Source organism: Meles meles, chromosome 17 (genome assembly GCF_922984935.1).
Source record: "Meles meles chromosome 17, mMelMel3.1 paternal haplotype, whole genome shotgun sequence".
NCBI lineage: Eukaryota > Metazoa > Chordata > Mammalia > Carnivora > Mustelidae > Meles > Meles meles.
Genome location: NC_060082.1, coordinates 57,280,655 through 57,304,341, shown reverse-complemented (window position 1 = coordinate 57,304,341; position 23,687 = coordinate 57,280,655). Strand labels below are relative to the sequence as shown.

Sequence of the window (23,687 nt, the reverse complement as noted above, 5' to 3'; positions counted from 1 at the left end):
ACTAGAAGTTTGTACCTATAGATCACCTTTATTTATCCCTTAACTTGCCCTGCACCCCTGCCTCTTGGAACCACAAATCTATTCTCTGAATTCAGTTTTGTTTCATTTTTGTCTTTGTTTGTTTTTGTTTTTTTTTTCATTTTATTTATTTATTTTTTTCAGCGTAACAGTATTCATTGTTTGTCTTTGTTTTTAATTTTAGATTCCAAATATAAGTGAGATCATTACAGTATTTGTCTTTCTTTTACTTATTTACCTTAGCATAATTCCCTCAGGGTCCAACAACAATGTTGTTGGAAATGGCAAGGTATACTTCATTTCAGGGGCTCAGTAATATTCCATGTACATATACCCCACAGTTTCTTCATATGTTTGTCCATCAGTGGACATTTAGGTTGCTTCCATGCCTTGTGAATAATGCTGCACGAAACATGGAAATGCATATATTTCTTCAATTCACTGTTTTTGTTTTCTTTCGATAAATACTCAGAAGTGGAATTGCTGGATACTGTGGTAGTTCTGTTTTTAATTTTTTGAGGAACCTCCTTGCTCTTTTCCAAAGTAGCTGCACCAATTTACATTTACACCAACAGTGTACAAATACTGCCTTTAACCACATCCTTGCCAGATCTTATTTCTTATTTTTTGAATAACAGCCATTCTGGTAGATGCAAGGTGATCTGTCACTAAGGTTTTTATTTGCATTTCCCTGATAATTTATGATGTGCCTTTTCATATACCTGTTGGCTATCTATATGTCTTCTTTGGGAAAAATGTCTATTCAGATCCTTTGCCCATTTTTAAACTTGGATTATTTGTTTGCTATTGAGTTTATGAGTTTTTAAAATACATTTTGGACCACCTGGGTGGCTCAGTCAGTTAAGCATCTGCCTTCAGCTCAGGTCACAATCCCGGGGTCCTGGGTTTGAGCCCCATGTTGGGCTCCCTGCTTGGGGGAGCCTGCTTCTCCCTCTCCACCCCCTACCTCCCCACTCATGGCCTCTTTCAGTATCTCTCTCAAATAAATAAATAAATAAATAAAATCTTTTAAAAAATAAAAAATATATTTTCAATATTATTTATCCCTTATCAGATAAATGATTGGTGAATATTTTCTCCCATCCATTGGTTTCCTTTTTATTTTGTTGGTTTCCTTTGCTATTTGGAAGTAAGTTTGATGTAGTCCCACTTGTTGATTTTTGCTTTTTGTGCTCCTTGTGTGGCTGTGGTATCAGTGTAATGCTGGCCACATAAAATGAGTTTGGAAAGATCTCCTCTTCTTCCATTTTTTAGAAGAGTTTGAAAAGGATTGGGATGGGGCGCCTAGGTGGTTCAGTGGGTTAAAGTCTCTGCTTTCGGCTCAGGTCATGATCCCAGGGTCCTGGGATCAAGCCCCACATTGGTCTCTCTGCTCAGCAGGGAGCCTGCTTCCTCCTCTCTCTCTGCCTGGCTCTCTGCCTACTTGTGATCTCTGTCTGTCATATAAATAAGTAAAATCTTTAAAGAAAGAAAAGAAAAGGATTAGTATATTTCTTTTTTAAAATGTTTGGTAGAATTCACCAGTAAAACCATCAGGTCCTGCGTTTTTCTTTCATCATTCTTACTCATTCTTGGTTTGTTAAGATTTTTTAATTTATTCACAGTTTGGTCTTATTTGGTTGTACATTTCTATAAATTTACCGATTTCTTCTGGGTTATCCAGTTTACTGGCATGTAATCATTCATAGTAGTCTCTAGTAGAAATGCAAATACCTTTGTATTTCTGTGCTGCCCATTTAAATGTTTCCTCTTCCATTTCTGATTTTAATCTGTATGAGTTTCCCCCCCCTTTTTTTTTTAGCTTACCTAAAGTTTTGTCCATTTTGACTGTCTTTTCAAAAAATAATCTTAGTTTCTTTGATCTTTTCTTCTGTTTTCCTGATGTTTATTTCATTTATTGCTGCTCTGATCTTTGTTAACTCCTTTCTACTGCTAACTTTAGGCTTATTTATTTCTTTTTCTAGTTGTTTTATGTTTAAAGTTAGGTCTTTGAGACCTTTCATATTTTTATCACCATGAATTTCTTTTTAGAACTACTTTTGCCATATTCTATGAGTTTTGGTATATGGTGTTTCCATTTTTGTTTGTTACAAGATATTTTTTGATTTACCTTTTATTTTTGTGATCCATTGGTTGTTCAGAAGTATATTGTTCAATTTCTGTACTTTTACGAGTTATCCAGTTTCCTCCTTTATTGATTGCTAGTGTCATAATTTTGTGCTTAGGAAAGATCCTTGTTATGATTTCATTTTTTGCTAAATTTCTTAAGACTTGTAAGCTAAATTTGATGTATCCTGGTCCATATGTGTTTGGGAAGAATGTATGTTCTGCTGTCGGATGGAACATTCTGTATATGTCTGTTAGATCCATTTGGTCTATACTTCACATTCAGTGTTTCCTTACTGATTTTTTTAATCTGAATGATGTATCTATTGTTGGAAGTAGGGTATTGAAGTCCCCTACTATTATTTTATTATCTGTTTCTCCCTTTACATCTGTTGTATCTGCTCAGTATATTTAAGTGCTATAATAGTGGGTGCATATATATTTACAATTATCCTATCTTGATGAATTGACCTTTTTATGCTTACACAATAACTTTCTTGTCTCGTTACTATTCTTCACTTAACATTTATTCTATCTAAGTATAGCTACCCTTGTTCTCTTTTGGTTTCCACTTGCATGGAGTATCTTGTTTTGTCCCTTCATTTTGAGTCTTTGTGTCTCTGTAAAGCTGAAGTGAGCCTTTTATAGGCAGCATATAGCTGGGTCTTGTTTTTTAATCCATCCAGCCACTCTGGGTCTTTTTGTTGGAGAATTTAATCCATTTATATTTAAAGTAATTATTACTAGGTATGGATTTACTAATGTCATCCTCTTAATTGTTTTCTGATGTTTTATAGTTTCTTGTTTCTGTCTTCCTCTCTTACTGGCTTAATTTGTAAATTGATTTTCTGTAGTGTTATTCTTTGATTCTCAACTTTTTATCTGTTATATACCTCTTGTAGTCATTTGCCTTATGATTACTGTGAAGCTCCCATAAAACACCTTAGTTGTAACAGTCTGTTTTATGTTGATACCAATTGTTTATTCTGGTTTATTTTATAATTGCTTCGATTTGAAAGTCCATTTAAAATTTGATTTGAAAATTGATTTGAATAATAGTTTTGAGGAACAGTATTTTTCATCATATGTTTTAGAAACACAAAAACATTATGTGTTTTAGAAACACATATTTCCTGCAACTATAAAGTATAATTTAGAAAACTGAAAAGAAGAAAAAAATCCTTGCAGATTTACCCATACTTTACATACTATGCTCTTTCTTTCTTTCTTTCTGATATTTCTGAGCTCCTTGTTCTGTCATTTGTTTTCTCTTTAGATAATTTCCTTTTGCCATTTTTTTAAAGATAGCTCTGCTATCAGCAAATTCTCTTAGCTTTTATTCATCTGAGAATGTTTTAATTTTCTCTTTATTACTGACGAATATTTTTGCAAAGCATAGGATCCTGAGTTGATAGTTCTTTTGTTTTCAGCATCTGTAAAATATTGTACCGCTTCCTTAGGACTCCCTAGTTTTTGAGGAAAAATTTGCTGTTATTCTGAGCATTTTTTCCCTTCATCTAAGGTGTTGTTTTTGTCTGGCTGCTTGCAAGGTTTTCTCCTTTCATAGTTTTCTGATGTTTAATGGTATGTTTTGACATGGATTACTTTGGGTCTATTCAGTTTGGGATTCATTCATCTTCTGGAATGTGTAGGTTTACGTGTCTTGCTAAATTTGGAACGTTTTTAGACCTTACTTTTTTGAATACTTTTACAGACCTGCCTACTTTTTCTTCTCTTTCTGGTACTCTGATGACATGGATGTTAGATCTTTTGTTACCAGCCCACAAATATTTCAGTCTCTTTCATTTTTGTTTTCATTGTTTTTTTTCTCTGCTGTTCAGATTGATCATATCTAGTATTTTATCCTCCATTTCACTGATTCTTTCCTCCAATCCCTGTTGAATCCATCCACCCAGATTTTCATTTTATTTCTAAACTTTCCATTTTGTTTTTTGTAAACTTCTGTTTCTTTGCTGAGACTTCTTGTATTTTTGCCTGGGTCTTCTGTTGTTGATTTATTTCAGATATATTCATAATATCTCAGTGAAGCATTTTTGGCATAGCTATTTTAATGTCTTGTCAGATATTTTTAAAAAGATTTTATTTACAGATGTAGTGAAAAGAAGGGCCATCCGTACCCCAGTGTTTATAGCAGCAATGGCCATGGTCGCCAAACTGTGGAAAGAACCAAGATTCCCTTCAACAGATGAATGGATAAGGAAGATGTGGTCCATATACACTATGGAGTATTATGCCTCCATCAGAAAGGATGAATACACAACTTTTGTATCAACATGGACAGGACTGGAAGAGATTATGTTGAGTGAAATAAATCAAGCAGAGAGTAAATTATATGGTTTCACTTATTTGCAGAGCATAACAAATAACACGGAGGACATGGGGAGATGGAGAGGAGAAGGGAGTTGAGGGAAATTGGAGGGGGAGATGAACCATAAGAGACTATGGACTCTGAAAAACAACCTGAGGGTTTTGAAGGGGTGGGGGTGGGAGGTTGGGGGAGCCAGGTGGTGGGTATTATGGAGGACACGCATTGCATGGAGCACTGGGTATGGTACAAAAACAATGAATTCTGTTATGCTGAAAAGAAATTGAAAAAAAAAAAGATTTTTGAAATTTACTTATTTTAGAGAATTGAGAGAGCATGCTAGCAGGGGGAGTGGCAAAGGGCAAGAGAGAGAGACTTTTTTTAAAAGATTTGATTTATTTATTTGACAGAGAGAGACAGTGAGAGATGGAACACAGGCAAGGGGAATGAGAGACGAAGAAGCAGACTTCCCACTGAGCAGGGAGCCTGATTCGGGACTCGATCCCAAGACCCTGGGATCATGACCTGAGTTGTAAGCAGATGCTTAACCAACTGAGCCACCCAGGTGCCCCAGGGAGAGGGAATCTTAAGTGCACAGCCGGACACGGGCCATGTTCTTATGACTCTGAGATCACGACCTGAGCTAAAATCAAGAATCAGACACTTAACCAACTGCACCACCCAGGTGCCCCTTGTCAGATGCTATTTCTAGCTTCCCTATTTCAGTGTCAGCATCTCTTGATTTTCTTTTCTCATTCAAGTTGAGGTTCTCCTGTTTCCTGATAAGATGAGTGAGTTTCAGTTAGTAACTCTGAATCTTATTTAAACCTTCCATTTTAGCCGTATATTCCCAACACCACTCCAGCAGTGGTGGATTGCCAGGTGGAGATAAAAGTTCAGTTTCCCCACTAGGCCTCCCTTGACGCCCAAAGAAGGGCTCCCCGTTCTCCCTGGAAGGGGTTGGGTGTTCCAATCCCCCTCCTGGTCTCCTGACACTGTGGTAGGCCTGGCCTTACTACTGCTGGGCAGTGGTGGACATTCTCGCTTCTTCTGACACCATCCCAATGTGGGGACAGTGGAGAAACTCACTGCCATTTGGCGGGGTATGGAAGTGCTAGTTGGCCACATGGTCTCCGCTGACACTGCATGTGGGATGTGCTTGTTAGCGACCAGTGGAGTTGAATATTCTGGCCCTTTGCCAGTCCTATCTTCACGGTGTTTTGGGCACCTCATCATAGCCTTATGGGATTGGAACTGTAGCTCCTCACATGTCCTTTGCTGATGGAAGTGGTCATGGGGGCAAGTTGTTTGTGTTATTTAACTTGAGTGGAATAGTTACTTCCTGAAAGTGTCAGTCTTGCTAGTTGGCCCCTTTCCTGGTACTTTGGGTATAAAGTGTAGGCTTTTATTGGGGCATGTTGGCATTTCCGGGTTGCCAGTTTCTTGAGCTCTGTCTAGGAAATATGAACCAGAAAGAAAACCCAGGGAACTTCCCACTGTGTTGGTCCAGCATTCCTGACACCACCATGTCACATTCCCTTGTCCCTGCCAGTCATCCTTTTCTCTCTAAATTTCAATTTTCTCATGTTTGCTCTATATATGATACCCAGGAGTTTTCATTGCAGTTAATGGAAGAGAGAGAAGTACATCTCTTCCATCTTTCTGGAAGCAGAAGTCCCCTGAGTAAGCTCTTCACATGCAAACCCCATCACATCGCAGCTTCAGCATACATGCTTAGATGTCTTCTGTGGAGCCCCACTGGCTCGGGGATGAGAGTAAAGTTTCTCAGTTTTTTCCAAGGTTCTTCATTATCGCGCATGTATTTGCCTCTCCAGTTTCTTACCTTGTTACTATGCCTCAGCGGCTAATTCCTGCCGTAGTGAGCTGCTCTTAGGCCTACTTGATCACCTTCAGGGTTTTTACATACTTTGTGTTATTTTAACTCTTTTCCTTCTCCAGCCTCTCGTTCTTCCTTCCTTCCTTCTCTCCTTCCTCATTTGTTCATTTTTGCTCGTTTGTTCGCTGGAAACATTCTTCACCTGGCAAATTTACATTCCTCTATAATACATTTTACCACTGACCTAGTTTTTATTTGTCTGTTGCTTTACTTCCCTCATCTCACTACTAGACTGCAAGATCTTGAAGGTCAGAACTTTGACCGTTTTATTCATTGTTACGTCCAAGTGGTGGAAAAGTGTGTGACCTGTACAAGTCCCCTGGTCGGTTTCGCTGACAAGTGAGTGACAAAAGTGGAACTTCACTCTTGGAAACCTCTGACTGCTTCCTGAGGGGTTTTCCTACGTTGTGTCTTTACAGGCAGTTCCCAACACACTCATTCCTTATGTACGAATCAGTGGTGCCTGCATGGAGTTACCATTGAACTCCTGTTGCCTGAGATTTCTTTGCTTTACTCCTTCCTTCCCCCTAAACTCATGCTTCTGTGACTGCTCTTCACTTCTGATGTTTCAGCTGTTCCCGGGAGTGGGACAGAACCACTGAAAATGACATTGAGAGAAAGGGTAAATCCTCTTTTTAGTATTCTTCCTTCCCAGCCTCTCTTTTCTTGGCTGTGTGCCGGTCTCTGTGCCCTCCATTGCACTCCATCCCTTCAGTATCATTTGTTCACTTTTAGACCCTTTTTATTGTGGTAAAATGCATGTAACAATTTTTAAATGTACAGATCAGTGGCATTAAACACATTCACATGCTGTTCAACCATCACCTGCCATCTCCGTGGCCTGTCCTCTTCGCGAACAGAAACTCTCCACCCATCAAATGCCAGCTCCCCATTCCTCCCATCCCCATCCCCTGGCAAATCCCTGTTCTCCTTTCTGTTTCTCTGAATTTGACTGAGACCTCATTTACATGCAGTCAAACAATATCTGTCCTTTTGTGACTAACATGTCACTTAGCGTAGGGTCTTCAAGGTTTATTCATTTCATAGCTGATGTTAGAATGTCCTTCCTTGGAAAAAAGACAGTCTGTTCAACAAATGGTGTTGGTAAAATTGGACAGCCACATGCAGAAGAATGAAACTGGACCATTTCCTTACACCACACACAAAAATGGACTCAAAATTGATGAAAGACCTCAGTTTGAGAACGGAATCTGTCAAAATCCTTGAGGAGAACACAGGCAGTAACCTCTTCTCAGTTGCAGCAACTTCTTCCTAGAAACATCGCCAAAGGCAAAGGAAGCAAGGGCAAAATTGAACTATTGGGACTTCATCAAGATTAAAAGCTTTTGCACAACAAAGGAAACAGTCAACAAAACCAAAAGACAACTGACAGAACAGGAGAAGATACTCGCAAATGACATGTCAGATAAAAGCTAGTATCCAAAATCTATAAAGAACTTACCCAACTCAACACCCGAAGAACAAATAATCCAATCAAGAAGTGGGCAGAAGACCTGAACAGACATTTCTGCAAAGAAGACATCCAGATGGCCAACAGACACATGAAAAAGTGCTCCACATCACTCGGCATCAGGGAAAAACAAATCAAAACCACAGTGAGAGACCACCTCACACCAGTCAAAATGGCTAAAATTAACCAGTCAGGAAATGACAGGTGTTGGCAAGGATGCGGAGAAAGGGGAGCCCTCCTACACTGTTGGTGGGAATGCAAGCTGGTTGCAGCCACTCTGGAAAACAGTGTGGAGGTTCCTCAAAAGAGCTCCCCTACAACTCAGCAATTGCACTGCTGGGTATTTACCCCAAAGATACAAATGTAGTGTATCTGAGGGGGCACGTGCATTCCAATGTTATAACAGCAGTGTCCACAGTAGCCAAACTATGCAAAGATCCTTGATGTCCAACAACAGATGAATGGGTAAAGAAGCTGTGAGATATATATAGATATATATCTCGCATCTCCTGTTGTTGGACATCAAGGATCTTTTATACACACACACACACGTATATATGTATACACACACATGCAATGGAATATTATGCAGCCATCAAAAGAAATGAAATCTTGCCATTTGCAATGATGTGGCTGCAACTAGAAGGTATTATGCTAAGCTAAATAGTCAATCAGAGAAAGACAATTACCATATGATTGCTCTGATATGAGGAATTTGAGAGGCAGGGCGGGGGGGCCATGGGGAAATGGTGGGAAAAAAATGAAACAAGGTGGGCCGGGGAAGGAGACAAACCATAAGAGACTGTTAATCTCAGGAAAGAAACTGAGGGTTGCTGGGGGGTGGAGGGGAATAGACACTGGGGAGGGTATGTACAATGGTGAGTGCTGTGAATTGTGTAAGACTGACGGTTCACAGACCTGTATCCCTGAAGCAAAGAATACATTTTATGTTAAAAAAAGAATGTTCTTCCTTAATACAGCATCCTACTGTATATATGTAAACACTCCTTGTTGTCTGTTCATTCATCTGTTGGCCAGTGCTCGGGTGCCTTTCCCCTTTTGTTTATTGTAAACAATGCTGCTTTGCATGTGAGGGTACATGTCTTTGTTCAAGTCCCTGCTTTCTCTTCTTTTGGGCACATAGCAGGAAGTGGGATTCCTGAATTTATATGGAAATTCTGTGTTTAACATTTTTAGAAATTGTCACCCCAGTTTTCTACAGAGATCGTATTATTTACATTCCCACCAGCAACATTCATTCATTCTTAATTCAATCTGTAAACACTTTTATGGACTTGCTACTCTGTACCAAAAATTATAGTAGATAGCAGAGGCATAGTGGTCAGGCGGAGGGTAATTATCATCTGTGTCTCGTTCGTAATTACACCCACACTGCCTTAAACATTTGACATAAGAGCTAGAGATAAAGCATAGGCTCCCTAGAGACTTGCCTGATGAGTGGCCCTGACTATACTTGTGGCTGTTTAAAACAAAACAAAAAACTGTCCAAATCACCTTGTAAATGATGTTCCTCTAGCTACTTTTTTTTTTTTTTTAATTTTATTTATTTATTTGACAGAGAGAGATCACAAGTAGGCAGAGAGGCTCGATCCCAGGACCCTGAGATCATGACCTGAGCCGAAGGCAGCGGCTTAATCCACTGAGCCACCCAGGCGCCCCATCCTCTAGCTACTTTTTAAACCAGATCTTTGTGTGAACTAGTAAGCATCATCAGTGTCTATCTTTTCTTTCTCTATGGCAATGTTCTATAACATATTTAAACTCCTGGCAAAGTTAGTAAGTTTGTAATTACTTAAAATTTCTTTTTAAAATCTGCTTTCTGGGGCACCTGGGTGGCTCAGCGGGTTGAAGCCTCTGCCTTCGGCTCAGGTCATGATCCCAGGGTCCTGGGATCAAGCCCCACATCGGGCTCTCTGCTCAGCGGGAAGCCTGCTTTCCCCCTCTCTCTCTGCCTACCTCTCTGCCTACTTGTGATCTCTCTCTGTCAAATAAATAAATTAAAAAAAAAAATCTGCTTTCCTCATCATGCTCCAAACTCCCAAGAGGGCAAGACAGAGTTTCCTTGTGTCAGCTAACAGACACTGAACACATACTTGTTGACCATCTACAGATAAAAATAGAAATTCATCCTCTCATTGGTGTTTTTCCATGAGAAAAGAAAGGAATGGTTTTTTACTTCCTAAATAAAAAAGTTATTGTAACTGTAACTGTAATGTGCTTTGTATCCCCCTTTCTTTTGTTGCCTTGAGATGGGTAATTTGTTCCTCCATGCTCTGTCTCTTCAGCACCAAACTCTCTTTCACTCTCTCCCTTTTCTCTATCTCTGTCCCACACACACTACGTCATGTAAGTTAAAGGATGAAAGATAGTGAATGGTCGGAGGGGTGGGGGCGGAAATAGGGGAACCTGTTTTGCCCCATCATGATTCGAAATCAGATTTCTAAACATCTCAGAAGTTCTATATTATTTTAGGAGTAAGAATGTAAGGAAGAAGGTGTGGTTCAGGGCAAGGTGCTTTGATGGTTCTACCCCCACCCCTTCCCTGCACCACCCTCGCCCCTTGCAGTTTGCCTGGGCTGTACTCTGGTCATTCCCAGAGCTCCCATTTAATCTGTCACACAGTGTACATTTGATTTTCTGCATCATTTATGTTTTGAAGGGTGTTACTCTTGTCTTTCTGACTTGGTCATCTCCTCTAGACAGAGACTCTATTCTCTTATATGCCACACAGTGCAAAGAAAACTTAACTTACTGTGTGTGTATCCCTTATTAAATCCTCATTGCTAACAGATTGAATTCGGCAGATGTAGTGCAGCAGTGAGCTAAGAACCATTTAGTTGGGATGAGCTAACCCCCTCTGCTAGTACTGCTTCTTCTATTTATTCACTAAAACTGGTTTTTAATTACTTCATCTAAATGCTATGGCTAATCATGGTGCATGAGATATTTTTTGGTAGTCTCGGAGGATTTTTTTTTTTTAAGATTTTTTTTTTTATTTATTTGACAGAGCACAAGCAAGGGGAGTGGGAAAGGGAGAAGCAGGCTCCCTGCTAAGCAGGGAACCCCATGCGGGGCTCAACCCCAGGGTCTGGGAATCACGACCTGAGCCAAAGGCAGACACTTAACCAACTGAGCCACCCAGGTGCCCTGTCTTTGAGGATTTCTTTCAAAGTTTTAATCCAATTCACTATTTGCTGTAGTAATGTAAATATTCCTGCACCTTAGCCATTTTAGAGTGGTTGGCCAAAATTCAGTGCATTCTGGATTTTTCTGGATTTGAGTTTTTTTATCTTTGGGGAATGCAAAATTCTGTGTATATCAAATGCAAGTGTAATACTTCTCTTCATATAGTAAGATTTTATAAATAATGGAGTTTGTCTTCTCCATTTGGTCTAAGTGAAACATGAAAATGTGACGTAAAATTCATATATATACCTAACAACTCCACTGCAAAGCAGCCAAAGCAAAATGGCTGGGATAAAACTGGAATATAACCTACATTGAAGGAAGACAAGAAGCTATCCTCGAAAGCTGTCAAAGCTGTCCCACAGAGTCATTTTGCCATAAATTTTATGTGATGCAGGCATTTTATGAAACACTGATTTCATTTTTGTTTCTAACAAAAAGCAGTTGAGATAAGTGAATGACTCAGTAATTTGCAAAAAACTTTAACATGCTAGGGAAGAGCTTTTCAGAGGGCAAGAAAGGAAATGGATATTCTCAGAAGGGATTACAAAACAGGCCATATGACTGCTTCATCCTGACGTGCCTTAACCATAAAATGGGATTGATGTTAGCCGTGTCACATACTCAATTTTGACGCCAAATAATTAGAAATAACAAATTGTTGAATTCTAAAAAAAGTTAAAAACTTAAAGGAACAGAAAAATATCACTTAAAAATGTTTCAGAGAAATTAGGACAAACAGAAAAGTTCCTACATGAAATGCTAAAATTTGAGAAAATGATAAAATATAATTTTCTGAATATGACTACATACCCTGTGATCTTTAAGATTAAACATCCTATGATCTTTTAGTGACACATTCTTCAAGTGAAACATTTGTTTAGACTATTCAAATTATACTATTAGACAAAATGAAAACTGGTTAAATGCAACTTTGCAGATACTTTTGAAAATTGGTAAAAAACGATCGTATCCATAAACATATCTAGACTTTCAAAATACCTAAGATAAACAAGCTCTTTAATAAATCTATGAGCTTAGAGCACTAAATATCAGTAAATTATTTTATTTAAGCAATCTAGCACCACTTAGTATATGTTACATTAGTGCATTTTAGTGACTTTTTGACCACAAGACTTACCTATACACGTGAAATGGTCTTTTCAAAAGGACTGGTATATTTGAAACACTACTTTATTTATTGAAAGCATTCAACTCAGTGTGCAGTATTTTATGCACCTGTTCCCACACTTGAATTTGCAAGACCTGGGGATCTTGTTCAAGTACAGATCTGATTCATTAAGTCTGGGTGAGGCCCAGGATTCTGCATTTCTGACAAGCTTCCAGAGGATGCTCATGCTACTTGCCTGGAAATAACATTCAGAATAACAAGGTTGTAAAGAATAGAAAATACCTGGTTCAGAAGTCCACAATGAATGTGTTTAGATTTTTCTGTCTTATGGGCTTCAGTTCTTTAACTTGCTAATTTACTTTTGATGCCAGGAATATTTTATATTAATTTCTTAACATTTATTTAAGCATGTATTAAAATTAGTGATTTTATTTTGCTTCCTATTAACTCCTCTGAAGTGATCGTGTTAAGTATTGTTTGAGAGCCTTATTTGTCCAGTTGGAGAGGCTGATGCAGGAGTTCTGAGCTGTCATCATCTTTCTTCTGATACTGACCTCAGGCTAGATACTCAGTTCCCTAGGCCTTAGTTTCCTCTTCTAGATCAAGGTTTTCAAACACTTGCTGTCAGAAACCAGAGTATGTGGTTCAAATGACCACTAGTGAAACAGGGCTGTGGGTCTGCACCCATTGCAAGCACAGCCCTCCTAATAATAATTTGACGAATTTCGGCACACGAATGCTAATAACCACCCATTTTGTCAGTTTGGTTGGCTTTGTCATTTTTATTACTTTTAAGCTTTTAATTGGTTCTAAAGTTACTTTGTTGGAAGTCTGGTCGTCTTTTTCTAATAGAAATGTAAGGCACTTTTGTACGCAGGTTTCACGTTATCTCCACACTGGCATTAGCTATGCACCGTCTTTACAGTGAACTTGCTTAATTGTTCAGAGTCATAGTTATAGTGGTATGGGGTGTCCGTAAGTCAAAACCAAATACAGAATACTTTATTTTTAAATAAAATTGGTTGTGTTGAAACCTTAGTTTCAAACATTTGTTTTTATACAAATAGTAAAATAACCACTGTCTTCTCTTTTTAGAATCAAGTCACTTAGAACAACAGCTTGAGGAGGCCAACTCTGTGAGGAGAGAGCTAGATGATGCTTTTCGACAAATCAAGGCTTATGAAAAACAAATCAAAACATTACAACAAGAAAGAGAAGAATTAAGCAAGGTAAAAATATATAGGTAGATTGTTAAAGCTGCTTTTGAATTGTTAACCTTGTTTAATTTGTATACTGAAAGCTTTCCTAGTGAATTACAGTAACATAAAGTATATTTTGTCTAAAATACTGGTTTAAAGATTTAGGAATTATTTTGGTGTATTTCATTTGTTTACTAGCTAGTAATGAAGTAACTTTTATATTCTCAAGATTTTAAAGTTCAGAATTATTTGTTATTTTGAGAAGTTAATAATCAGAGGACTTAATTAAAAGTAAATGTTGGGCACCTGGGTGGCTTAGTTGGTTGGGCAACTGCCTTTGGCTAGGGTCATGATCCTGGAGTCCCTGGATTGAGTCGCACATTGGGCTCCCTGCTTAGCGGGGAGTCTGCTTCTCAGTCTGTCCCTCTCCCTTCTCATGCGCTCTCTCTCTCTCTCTCAATCTCTCTCTCTCTCAAATAAATAAATCTTAAAAAAAAAAAAAAGTAAATGTTATTGAAAAATATTAAAAAGGAGTAAGTAAATAGTAAGCCATAGTTAGTATCTATGGAAAAATTAAAAATATAGGCATATTTTCATTGTGATTTGCTAATATGAACATTTTTAAAAGATTATAATAAAAATTTTTTAGTGTTTTAATTATCTTTTAAAATGTCAGTTTATCTTTCAAAGCATGAACAAGCTAAATTTATTTTCATAAGAACTTTATTTAACACTCAAACAGTATTGTGAACTTCAGTAAAATTTTTTAATGGCAGAAACACTCTAACACATTCAATAGGGTTCAAATAATATTCAAGCACCAGAGAATACCTGAACCACTCAGTGTATATATTTTGCCTTTCATTAACAAATAAAATAATGTTGGAATTAATACTGGCCAACACAATAAAGAAATGAGTGGTTTTTAGCATAGTATAAATTGTATTCAATGATATAATATATAATTGATGATAAATGAATTTCTTTTGGAGGAAGATTTTAAAGTCTTGCTGTCAGTAAAGAAGTGAAGGCAAAAAAATAAAACAGGGGCACGTGGGTGGCTCAGTGGGTTAAAGCCTCAGCCTTCAGCTTGGGTTGTGGTCCCTCGGTCCTGGGATCGAGCCCCACATCGGGCTCTCTGCTCAGGGGGGAGCCTGCTTCCCCCTCTCTCTCTGCCAGCCTCTCTGCCTACTTGTGACCTCTGTCAAATAAATAAATAAAATCTCTTTAAAAACTAACTAACTAACTAAATAAATAAATAAAACAATTAACCTTTTGCTGAGGAAGCTAATAAAAATGACTAACAGAAAAAGCTATAAAGATTAAATTGGAGGGACGCCTGGGTGGCTCAGTTGGTTAAGCGGCTGCCTTCGGCTCAGGTCATGATCCCAGCGTCCTGGCATCGAGTCCCACATCGGGCTCCGTGCTTGGCGGGGAGCCTGCTTCTCTCTCTGTCTCTGCCTGCCATTCTGTCTGCCTGTGCTCACTCTCGCTCTCTCTCTGATAAATAAATAAAATTAAAAAAAAAAAAGATTAAATTGGATTAGTATATTTTTACTTTTTTTAACATATCATGTATTATTTGTTTATTATTACTTTTTTCTTAATGCAGTTACAAGCAGTGTGGTGTATAGATGCATTTAAATTCATGGCCAATCTAATAATATTTTGAATTTATAACATGTTCTATTTGTTTTAATAATATGATAGTAATATTAGTGGTAACTATTATGTATTTAAAAGTAGGATTTTTCAGCCAAACTTAGTAAACATAAAAAGAGATGAGAATCCGATATCTAGGTTTATGGTACACATATCTTGCCAATTTTAGAAAGTTTTAAAATTAAAAATCATTTTAGTTTATTTTGAGAAGAGGGTAGTACTATAAGGAAACATTATATTGATAACAAATTTTAAGTGATTTGCTTAATATCCTACAGGAAGCAGATACTCCTTTTAAGATTTTTTCATTTGATACATTTAAAGAATAAATGCAACTTTATATGAGTTTTGATGCAAATAATATAATGCACATCTCTGAACCTACCATCTCACTTAAAAAATAGAACATCGTCAATTTGTGACATAGCCCTGGCCAGTTGTTTTTTTTTTAATCCCTTTCTCCCTACTTCCCTGAAAATGGTAATCACTGTACTGAATTTTATGTCAATCATTTCCTTATGGAAAAAATTTTTATTACATATTAGTATACCTCTAAATAATATATAATAAAATACTTGTATGTGGTGGCAGATGGTAACTACATTTCTCATGGTGAGCACTGAGTAAAGGATGGAATTGTCTAATCTCTATGTTAATACATCTGAAACTACTAGAACATTGTATGTTAATTACACTTCAGTAAAAATAAATAAAAATGCCAGTGCCAAATACTGAAGATGAGATTATAATCTCATATATTATTTTTGGAAAGCTAATTTGCAGTAAGTATCCAAAGCCTTAAAAGTACTGAAATACTTGATAGAGTAAACTCCATTTGTCAAAATTTAAGAAGATAATCAGACGTTCAAAGATTTGCTCACAGAGAAATTTCTCACCATATTTAAAGAAAAATATTAGAAACAACTGAAATGCCCAACCAATTCATATGATGGACTAGTGTATAGCCATTGAACTTGCTGGCTAAAGCATTTTTAATGCCATTGGAAATTAAAAGAATATATATATATATATTATTTAGTGTTGCTTTTTTCTGAGCTTTATAAAATGGTATATGCAATTTCTTGCAGTTTTTTTCCACTCATTATATTTCTAAGATTCATCCAAATAGCCATAAAACATTCATGTAGTTGCTTTATAGTATACCATTATGTGAACACTTCAGAATTTATACCATTCTTTGTGTATAGACATTAAGGTTGCTTATACTTGACAACTACTATAAATGAACATTCTTGAACATTTATACTGATCTGTACACACTTGTTTATACAAACACGAGTAGAATAGTTGGGTCATAAGTAATGAAAATACTCTAATAATTATAATATACTGATTTATACTTTAACTCCCACCACCTAGTGTATATTTAATAGTACTTCATATTATTAGGTATATTATTTTGGCCAACCTTAGTTGAAATTGATATTTTAGGTCTAGAATGATATTTTGTTATAAGGTCTTAACTTCTCTAATTACTAATGATGTTGAGTGTCTTTCATATGCCCATTTATCATTTATATTTCTTTTGTGAAATGCCTCTCAGTATCCTTTGTATATATTTTTCTCTTGGGTTGTCTTTTTCTTATTGGTTAGTTAAGAATTCTTGAAAATTTCTATATTAATCTTTTGTCAGTTGTGTGTGCTACAGATATCTCCCAGTTAGTGGCTTGTCTTCTCACTTTCTTTATGGGATTTTGAGTAACAGAAGTTCTTAGTTTTAATGTAGTCAAATTTATCAGTCTTTCTTTTTAAAGTTTTCCTGGCATGTGTAAGAAATCTGAGGTTAAAAATTCTGTTTTTTTTTTAAGTGTTCAGTTTTTATTTTGCAGTTTTGAAGTTTGGTCTTTCATATTTAAATTTTTAATGCACTAGAAATTTATTTTTTGTATCATGTGAGATAAAGATCCAATTTGTTTTTCCTATGTAGCTAACCACTTATTCATTTACTAAATAACCCCTCTTTTCCACAGTGATGTGTGATATCACCTCTGTCGTATGTTACATTCCCATTTATGAATGAGTCTGTATCTCATTCCTTAAAAACTGTGATGGGATTTTGATTAAAACTGCATTAAATCTGTAGAGTAATTTCAGGAGAATTGACATCATTACAGTATTGAATCTTTAATTCTTACTATCCATATTTATGAATATTATTCCAAATGCACATACAGATTTCAAGAGCAGAGTATAGTATTGTGATATATGTAGAGCAGAAATAACCACATCCCTCCACTGTGTGCTAATTCTTACCTCTGGGGGCAATGCAATGAGAGCTGGATAGATAAAACATGACATATATGGAGTCTGTGTTGTGAGTCTGGGTGTTTATATAAAGGGAGTGGCGGATGCTTCCTACCCCTGCCTGTCCCCTGTCCCAGTCTCCACCCACCCTTCTGAGAGTCTCCTTGGAAATGTCAAGAGAAGGATCTATGACTCTGGAATATAGATCAGTCACTCCAGTGGAAAGATAAGCCCAGAGTCTCAAGCTCTATAAAGAGGATCCCTCCCTGATCCAGGCTCCTCTCCCCATCCCTTGCTGAAGCATAAGCACATACATTCAGGAGTTGAATCTCTCTGCAGTTTCTCATTCTAAATTAGTCGTAAATTACAAGACTTCCTTTTAGTCCAGATTCTAACTTTCAGTAAAATTTGTTTACAAAGGCCTATCCATAGAAAAATATAAAAATATTTTCTCTAGACTCCCACAGTCCTTCCACAAACATGGTATATCTCTTCATGTCTTTAACATCTTTTAAAATGTTTTGCCATAAAATTTTATCCATGTCTTATTTGCCTTTCTTTAAATTTATTATTCTCTCTATTTTTTCCATATTTTAAATGGTATCTTTAAAATTATATTTTCTTACTGATTTTGTTCCAGCAACATTGCTAAATTCTTGTTAATTGTACTAATATATTTGAAATTCTTTATGGTTCTCTGCAAATAATGACAGTTTTGTTTCTTTTTCTGGTTTTTATGACCTTTCTTATCTTTCCTTGTCTTGCTGTATTAGCTAGAACCCACAGTACAGTGTTGAATAGAACTCATGATAGCAGGCTTTCCTGTCTTATTCCTGATTTCAAAGAAAATGCCTTTACTGGTTGACCACTAATAATGTTTTATGTAAGTTTTTGGCAAATAATTTTTATCAGGTTAAGAAAGTTATTTTCTGTTCCTATTTTGATAATCATTTTTATCAGGAATGGGTATTGGACTTACCTAATGTGTTTTTTTGTACACTATTGCAACCAATTTGTTTGCAACCAGTTTGTTGGTATATATTGATGTAATTATAGGACTGTTCTTCTTTAGTAACTTGGTTTGGTAAATTACATTGATGAATTTTTTCTAATGTTAAACCATTTTTGCATTTCTGGGTTAAACCTAAATTTCATGTGTATTATATCCTAAATAATAATATGCTAGTATATGTAACACTTACATAATAGCATTGTTTATTATTATTCTCATTTTATAAAGGTGAGACCAAGCACAGAGAAGGTCATGCACTTGTTTAAGTTCATAGAGCTAGGAAGTATTGGAGCTGGAATTTCAATACAAGGAGTCTACCCAGATTTCATGCTTATCTGCTTTATATGTCACTGGAGTTGATATGCTAAATTTTTGTTGTTGGATTTTTTGTTTTCATCAATATGATTAGCTTGTAATTTTTTTTTATTGTTCTGGTGTTTTTACAATGTCAGGGTTATTTTGGTCTTATAGAATGAGTTGGGCAGCCTTGCTTCTTTTTCTCTTCTTTATAAAAGTTTGTATAAGAGTAATGTTCATTCCTTGAAACACTGAAGGAGTCACTTGTGTAATCCTCTGAGTTTGGAAATTCTCTCCCATTGAGGGGATGGGGAAAGTTTTTTAAATATTGATTTAGGTACTTTAATTATTATAGGACTATTTAGGCATTCTATTTCTTTGTGCAACAGTTTTGACAAATTGTATTTCTGTAGGAATTCATTCATTTCAAAAGCTAACAAATTTATTGACATGAAGTTTTTCATTAGATTCTTTCATTAGCTTTTTAAAATCTCTTCCAGATTTGTAGTTATAACCTTTTCTCTTTCTTAATATTATTTCTTTTTGCATTTATTCTTCTCTCCTTGTTTGATCTCACCAGATGTTTGCCTGTTTTATTATTTTTCTCAAAGAACCAACTTTTGTCTTTGTCGTTCATTATTCTAACATTTCTGTTTCATAAGTTTATATCCTGATTTTAATTATCCTCTCATATTAGCAGATGCATTAATGTGTCCTGTCTCTTTTTATGCAAAATTTCATTGAATTTATCTTTTTTTTTTTAGTTTCAATACAGGGATTTCAAGTTATAAATCTCCCCCTAAGTGAACCTTTTACTGAATCCTCAAGTTTTAATATATGTACTAAAGATTTTTCTTGTTTTTTAATTTTCATCTTGTTTTTAGTTCTAAATATTTTAATATTCTTTCACTTTTCTCTTCAACCAGTAAGATATTATGGAATTTAGCCCTTTTATTTTTGATTTCTATTTAAAAGTGATGATATTAGAGAACTTGGTCTTTAATATGTTCTTTGAAATCTGCTGAGACTTGTTTCATGGCCTAGACAGATTGCTACATTTTTCATTTTTTATTTATTTTTATTATTATTTTTTAAAGATTTTATTTTTAAATAATCTCTACACCCAACATGGGACTTGAACTTGCAGCCCCTGAGAGGAGTCACACACTCTACCAACCGAACCAGCCAGGCGCCTACTATTTTTAAATGTTCACTATGTGCTTGAGAAGAATGTATGTTCCCAATATTGGGTGCAGCTTCTACATATAACGCTTGATCATCCTCTCTATAGTCACTATTTTTAAACTGCTCAGTTTATCAATGATTGTCAAATCGAAATTGCTCATTATGGTCATGTATTTACCAATTTTTCTATGATGTTCTTTCAATTTCTTTGTAATCTATTTTGAGTCCATCTTGTGGAATGCATAAAAGTGTAGAATAGCATTTCTTTCTAGTGTTGAATTTTATCATTGTGTGGGACATTCTCTATCATTAATACTTTTTCTATTAAAATGTAGATATTATTTATCTATCTAATTTAATTTGGTAAAACAAACTTCGCCCTTTATTGGTTTGACTATCAATGTGTATAGACATGTTTCTATCAAATTTCTGCTTTATGTTTGTCATGCTTTTTTTTGTGCCTTTGTTTCCTTTCTTGCCTTTTAAAAATTGTGGTAAATACATATACAATAAAATCTATCCTAACCATTTTTAAAATGCACATTCAGCAGTGAAAGCACATTCATGTTGTGCAACGAATCTCCAGAATTTTTTTCATCTTGCAAATCTTTTTCTTGAATTTTGATTGAAGTGTTTGTTTTTCCTCCCACTTTACTCACTACTTGTTTTAATAGTTTCTAGTAGTTGCTCTTGAATTTTGTCATGCATATTTAACAAAGTCTAAATTTAATATCTTAAACCACACCTCCCAAACAATTTAAGGACCCTTAACTCTGTTATGTCTTCCAAATGCCAATGTTGTTTTTTATTAATATTTTACTTAAATCCTTTTTGTTTGGAATAAACAAACAAAATGTTTCGTTTATTTGTTTGGATATGGACGAGACATTTTTATAATACATTCTCACCCCCATGTTTGTTTACATTCACATTTATGTTTACCAGTTTCTTAGTCCTCCATTTCTCTGTCATTAGACTTTGCTTTTATTTAAAAAAAAATTTTTTAGTACATCATTCGTTTTTGACGTAGTGTTCCATGATTCATTGTTTGCGAATAACACCCAGTGCTCCATGCAATCCGTGCCCTCCTTAATACCCCTCACCAGGCTTGCCTGTGCCTCCCTCCCCCGCCTCTCCCCCAAAACCTTCAGCTTGTTTCCTGGAATCCATAGTATCTAATGGCTTGTCTCCCCCTCTGATTTCCGCCCCCTTCATTTTTCCCTCCCTTCTTCTAATGTCTTCTGTGCTATTCCTTATGTTCCACATATAAGTGAAACCATATGGTAATTGTCTTTCTGTGCTAGACTTTGCTTCTAAAATTATTTTTCTTTTTCCTGAAGTAAATCTTTAGAGGTTTTATTTTGTGGAGATCTGATAGTGATAAGCTCTGTCAGTTTTTGTTTATATGAATATAATTATTTAGCCTCACCTGAAAAGGAATTTAAATTAGTTAATTTAAATTAAAATTTAAGGGCACCTGGGTGGCTCAGTCCTTAAGTGTCTACCTTAGGTTCAGGTCATGATCCCAGGGTCCTGGGATCCGAGCCCCGCATTGGGCTCCCTGCTTGGTGGGAGCCCTGCTTCTCCCTCTCCCACTTCCCCTCCCCCTGCTTCTGTTCCCTCTCTCTCTGTGTCTCTCTGTCAAATAAATAAATAAAATATTTTTTTAAATTAAACTTTAAAATTAAAATACAATTTTAATTACTTACATCATTAGAAACATTTCCCTGTTTCTGTTGTTACTTCTTAGTCTCTCTTCTTTTGTTTTTATTTTTGAGGGTGGAAAATATTTTGTGATTTGTCTTTTTTCACTGACTTCTTTTAAGGACATTTATTTTTATTTGGTGCTACACAATTTTATTTGTTGAAAGTTTCTGGATTTGAACTTTAAAATTTTTTCTTCATAAATGTAGAACTTACTGCATTGATGGATTCAGGTCTTTAATTTTAACACATATTTTTACATTTCTAAATGTTCTACACTGTTTTATAAATCTGCTTGGTCATTTTTAATAGTCTTTTTTTTTTACTTCCTCAAATGTTTCATATGTACCCGTTTTATATTAATATTTGGTAATTCTAATGTCCAAATACCACTGGAGTTTGTTTTGCTCTTAAAAATCCTACATTTCATTGAGGCTCTTTACTCAAAAGTGATTTGCATTTTCTTTTGCCAGAAGGCAGACTTGACTGCTTTAACTCTTTAACTCCCAAGTTTCTCACTTCGATCTAGGAGTTTATTTAGCTTTCTCTCCTTGCTTCCGGCCTGAGGTTTAGTGTCTGCATAAGAGCATTGCTTATTTTTTGTCATTTGTAGTGATTCAGTGTAATTTTTAAAAATCTCACAAGTATCCATTCCATTTCAAAAATCCTTATTTTGACCATTGTGTCTGGTGTTCTTATACTCTTCATTGATTTGTAGAAACTAAGATACTGGCAGATTGAATCAGCTGTTCATCACAATTAGCATCAGGAATCGAGAATATGAACAGAGCACCTTGCTATTAATATCTCTTCAGAAGTAGCTGATTTCTTTTCATTTTGTCCTGAGATGTATAATTTTGGCTCTTCTTGACTTCACAATAGCTACTTTGATGGCCAAAATTGGTTCCTAGGTTGCAGAATTGGTAACTTATATTCTTTTTACAAAACTGTAGGAACTAGTCCAGGCTAGTGAGCGATTAAAAAACCAGTCCAAAGAGCTGAAAGACGCACACTGTCAGAGGAAACTGGCCATGCAGGAATTCATGGAGATCAATGAGCGGCTAACAGAATTGCACACCCAAAAACAGAAACTTGCTCGCCATGTCCGAGATAAGGAAGAAGAGGTGGACCTGGTGATGCAAAAAGTTGAAAGCTTAAGGCAAGAACTGCGCAGAACAGAGAGAGCCAAAAAAGAGGTTAGTAGTCAGGCAGATTTTTCTAGTGCCCGTGGGGTAGTGATTAAAGCTGCTTTTTCAGATTAGTGGAATAATGTGTATCTCCTTCTTTAATTATTGAAAACGGTGTTTTGTTTTGTTTTAGTTCAGTAGTTTTATTAAATATGAATTTCAACATTTGAGTTATCTTCTTGTTACAAGGTAAATTCCCATGGGGAAAAGCATTTTATTGGGAAAACAATTATAACCACGACATCTGCTTTTTTCATTTTATTTTAAAGCTGGAAGTTCATACAGAAGCTGTGGCTGCTGAAGCATCTAAAGACAGGAAACTGCGGGAACAGAGCGAGCACTATTCCAAGCAACTGGAAAATGAATTGGAGGGACTAAAGGTAGTGTCTGATTTCACATTTGTGAAGTTAAATTAATTTTATTCTCTTTAGGCTTAAAAGAAGTGTTAGTTTCTATTTACTCTGATGTGGAGTAAAAACTAGCTGTCCTTCAAACCTAATATTCTTAATTCTCATTCCTAGCGGGAAGCTGATGTAAACTTCCACATCATTCTGGAAAGAAAGGGAAGGTTGTGTTTAGTGGGGAGAAGAAATCTATCAGAAAATATCAAATATTTAGGAAGGACTGCCCACCTGGACAAGATGTATCAGTAATCTGCATGGGGTGCCTTGTTAGATACCCAGACCCTCATCTTATAAATGATGTAGGAGAGGCTCGGGGGTAGCTCCACAGATACTTCTGTTAAGCGGGTGAGACAATAATGGGCATGGGCTACCACATCGGAGCAGAAGTGCTTACAAGGGAAATCCTGTGCCAGCTCTGGAGTTAGACTGCTTGGTTTTAACTCTTAGCCTCATCAGTTACTAGCCATGTAATGCTGCAAAACACTTAATCTCTCTGGACTTTAATTTTCCTATCTGTAAAATCCTATCTCATTGGTTTTATTTAAGGAGTTATATGCATACATTTGTAAAGTGCTCCTACCCTTGATAATAATG

The 23,687-nt window shown here is 36.0% G+C and overlaps 1 protein-coding gene across 19 annotated transcripts in view; it reads left to right on the top strand.

Annotated features, from left to right (window-relative positions):
• The window catches only part of CDC42BPA (CDC42 binding protein kinase alpha), a 318,157-nt gene that overhangs the window by 184,887 nt on the left and 109,583 nt on the right, over window positions 1-23,687 (top strand). For 17 of the 19 annotated variants that reach the window (XM_045983610.1, XM_045983605.1, XM_045983600.1 and 14 more), the window contains exons 12-14: window positions 13,274-13,407; window positions 22,456-22,698; window positions 22,959-23,069. In XM_045983610.1, coding sequence (XP_045839566.1) covers window positions 13,274-13,407; window positions 22,456-22,698; window positions 22,959-23,069 — 488 coding nt within the window. The remainder of the gene's footprint in view (window positions 1-13,273; window positions 13,408-22,455; window positions 22,699-22,958; window positions 23,070-23,687) is intronic. The other 2 variants (XM_045983612.1, XM_045983604.1) reach the window with 1 other exon arrangement.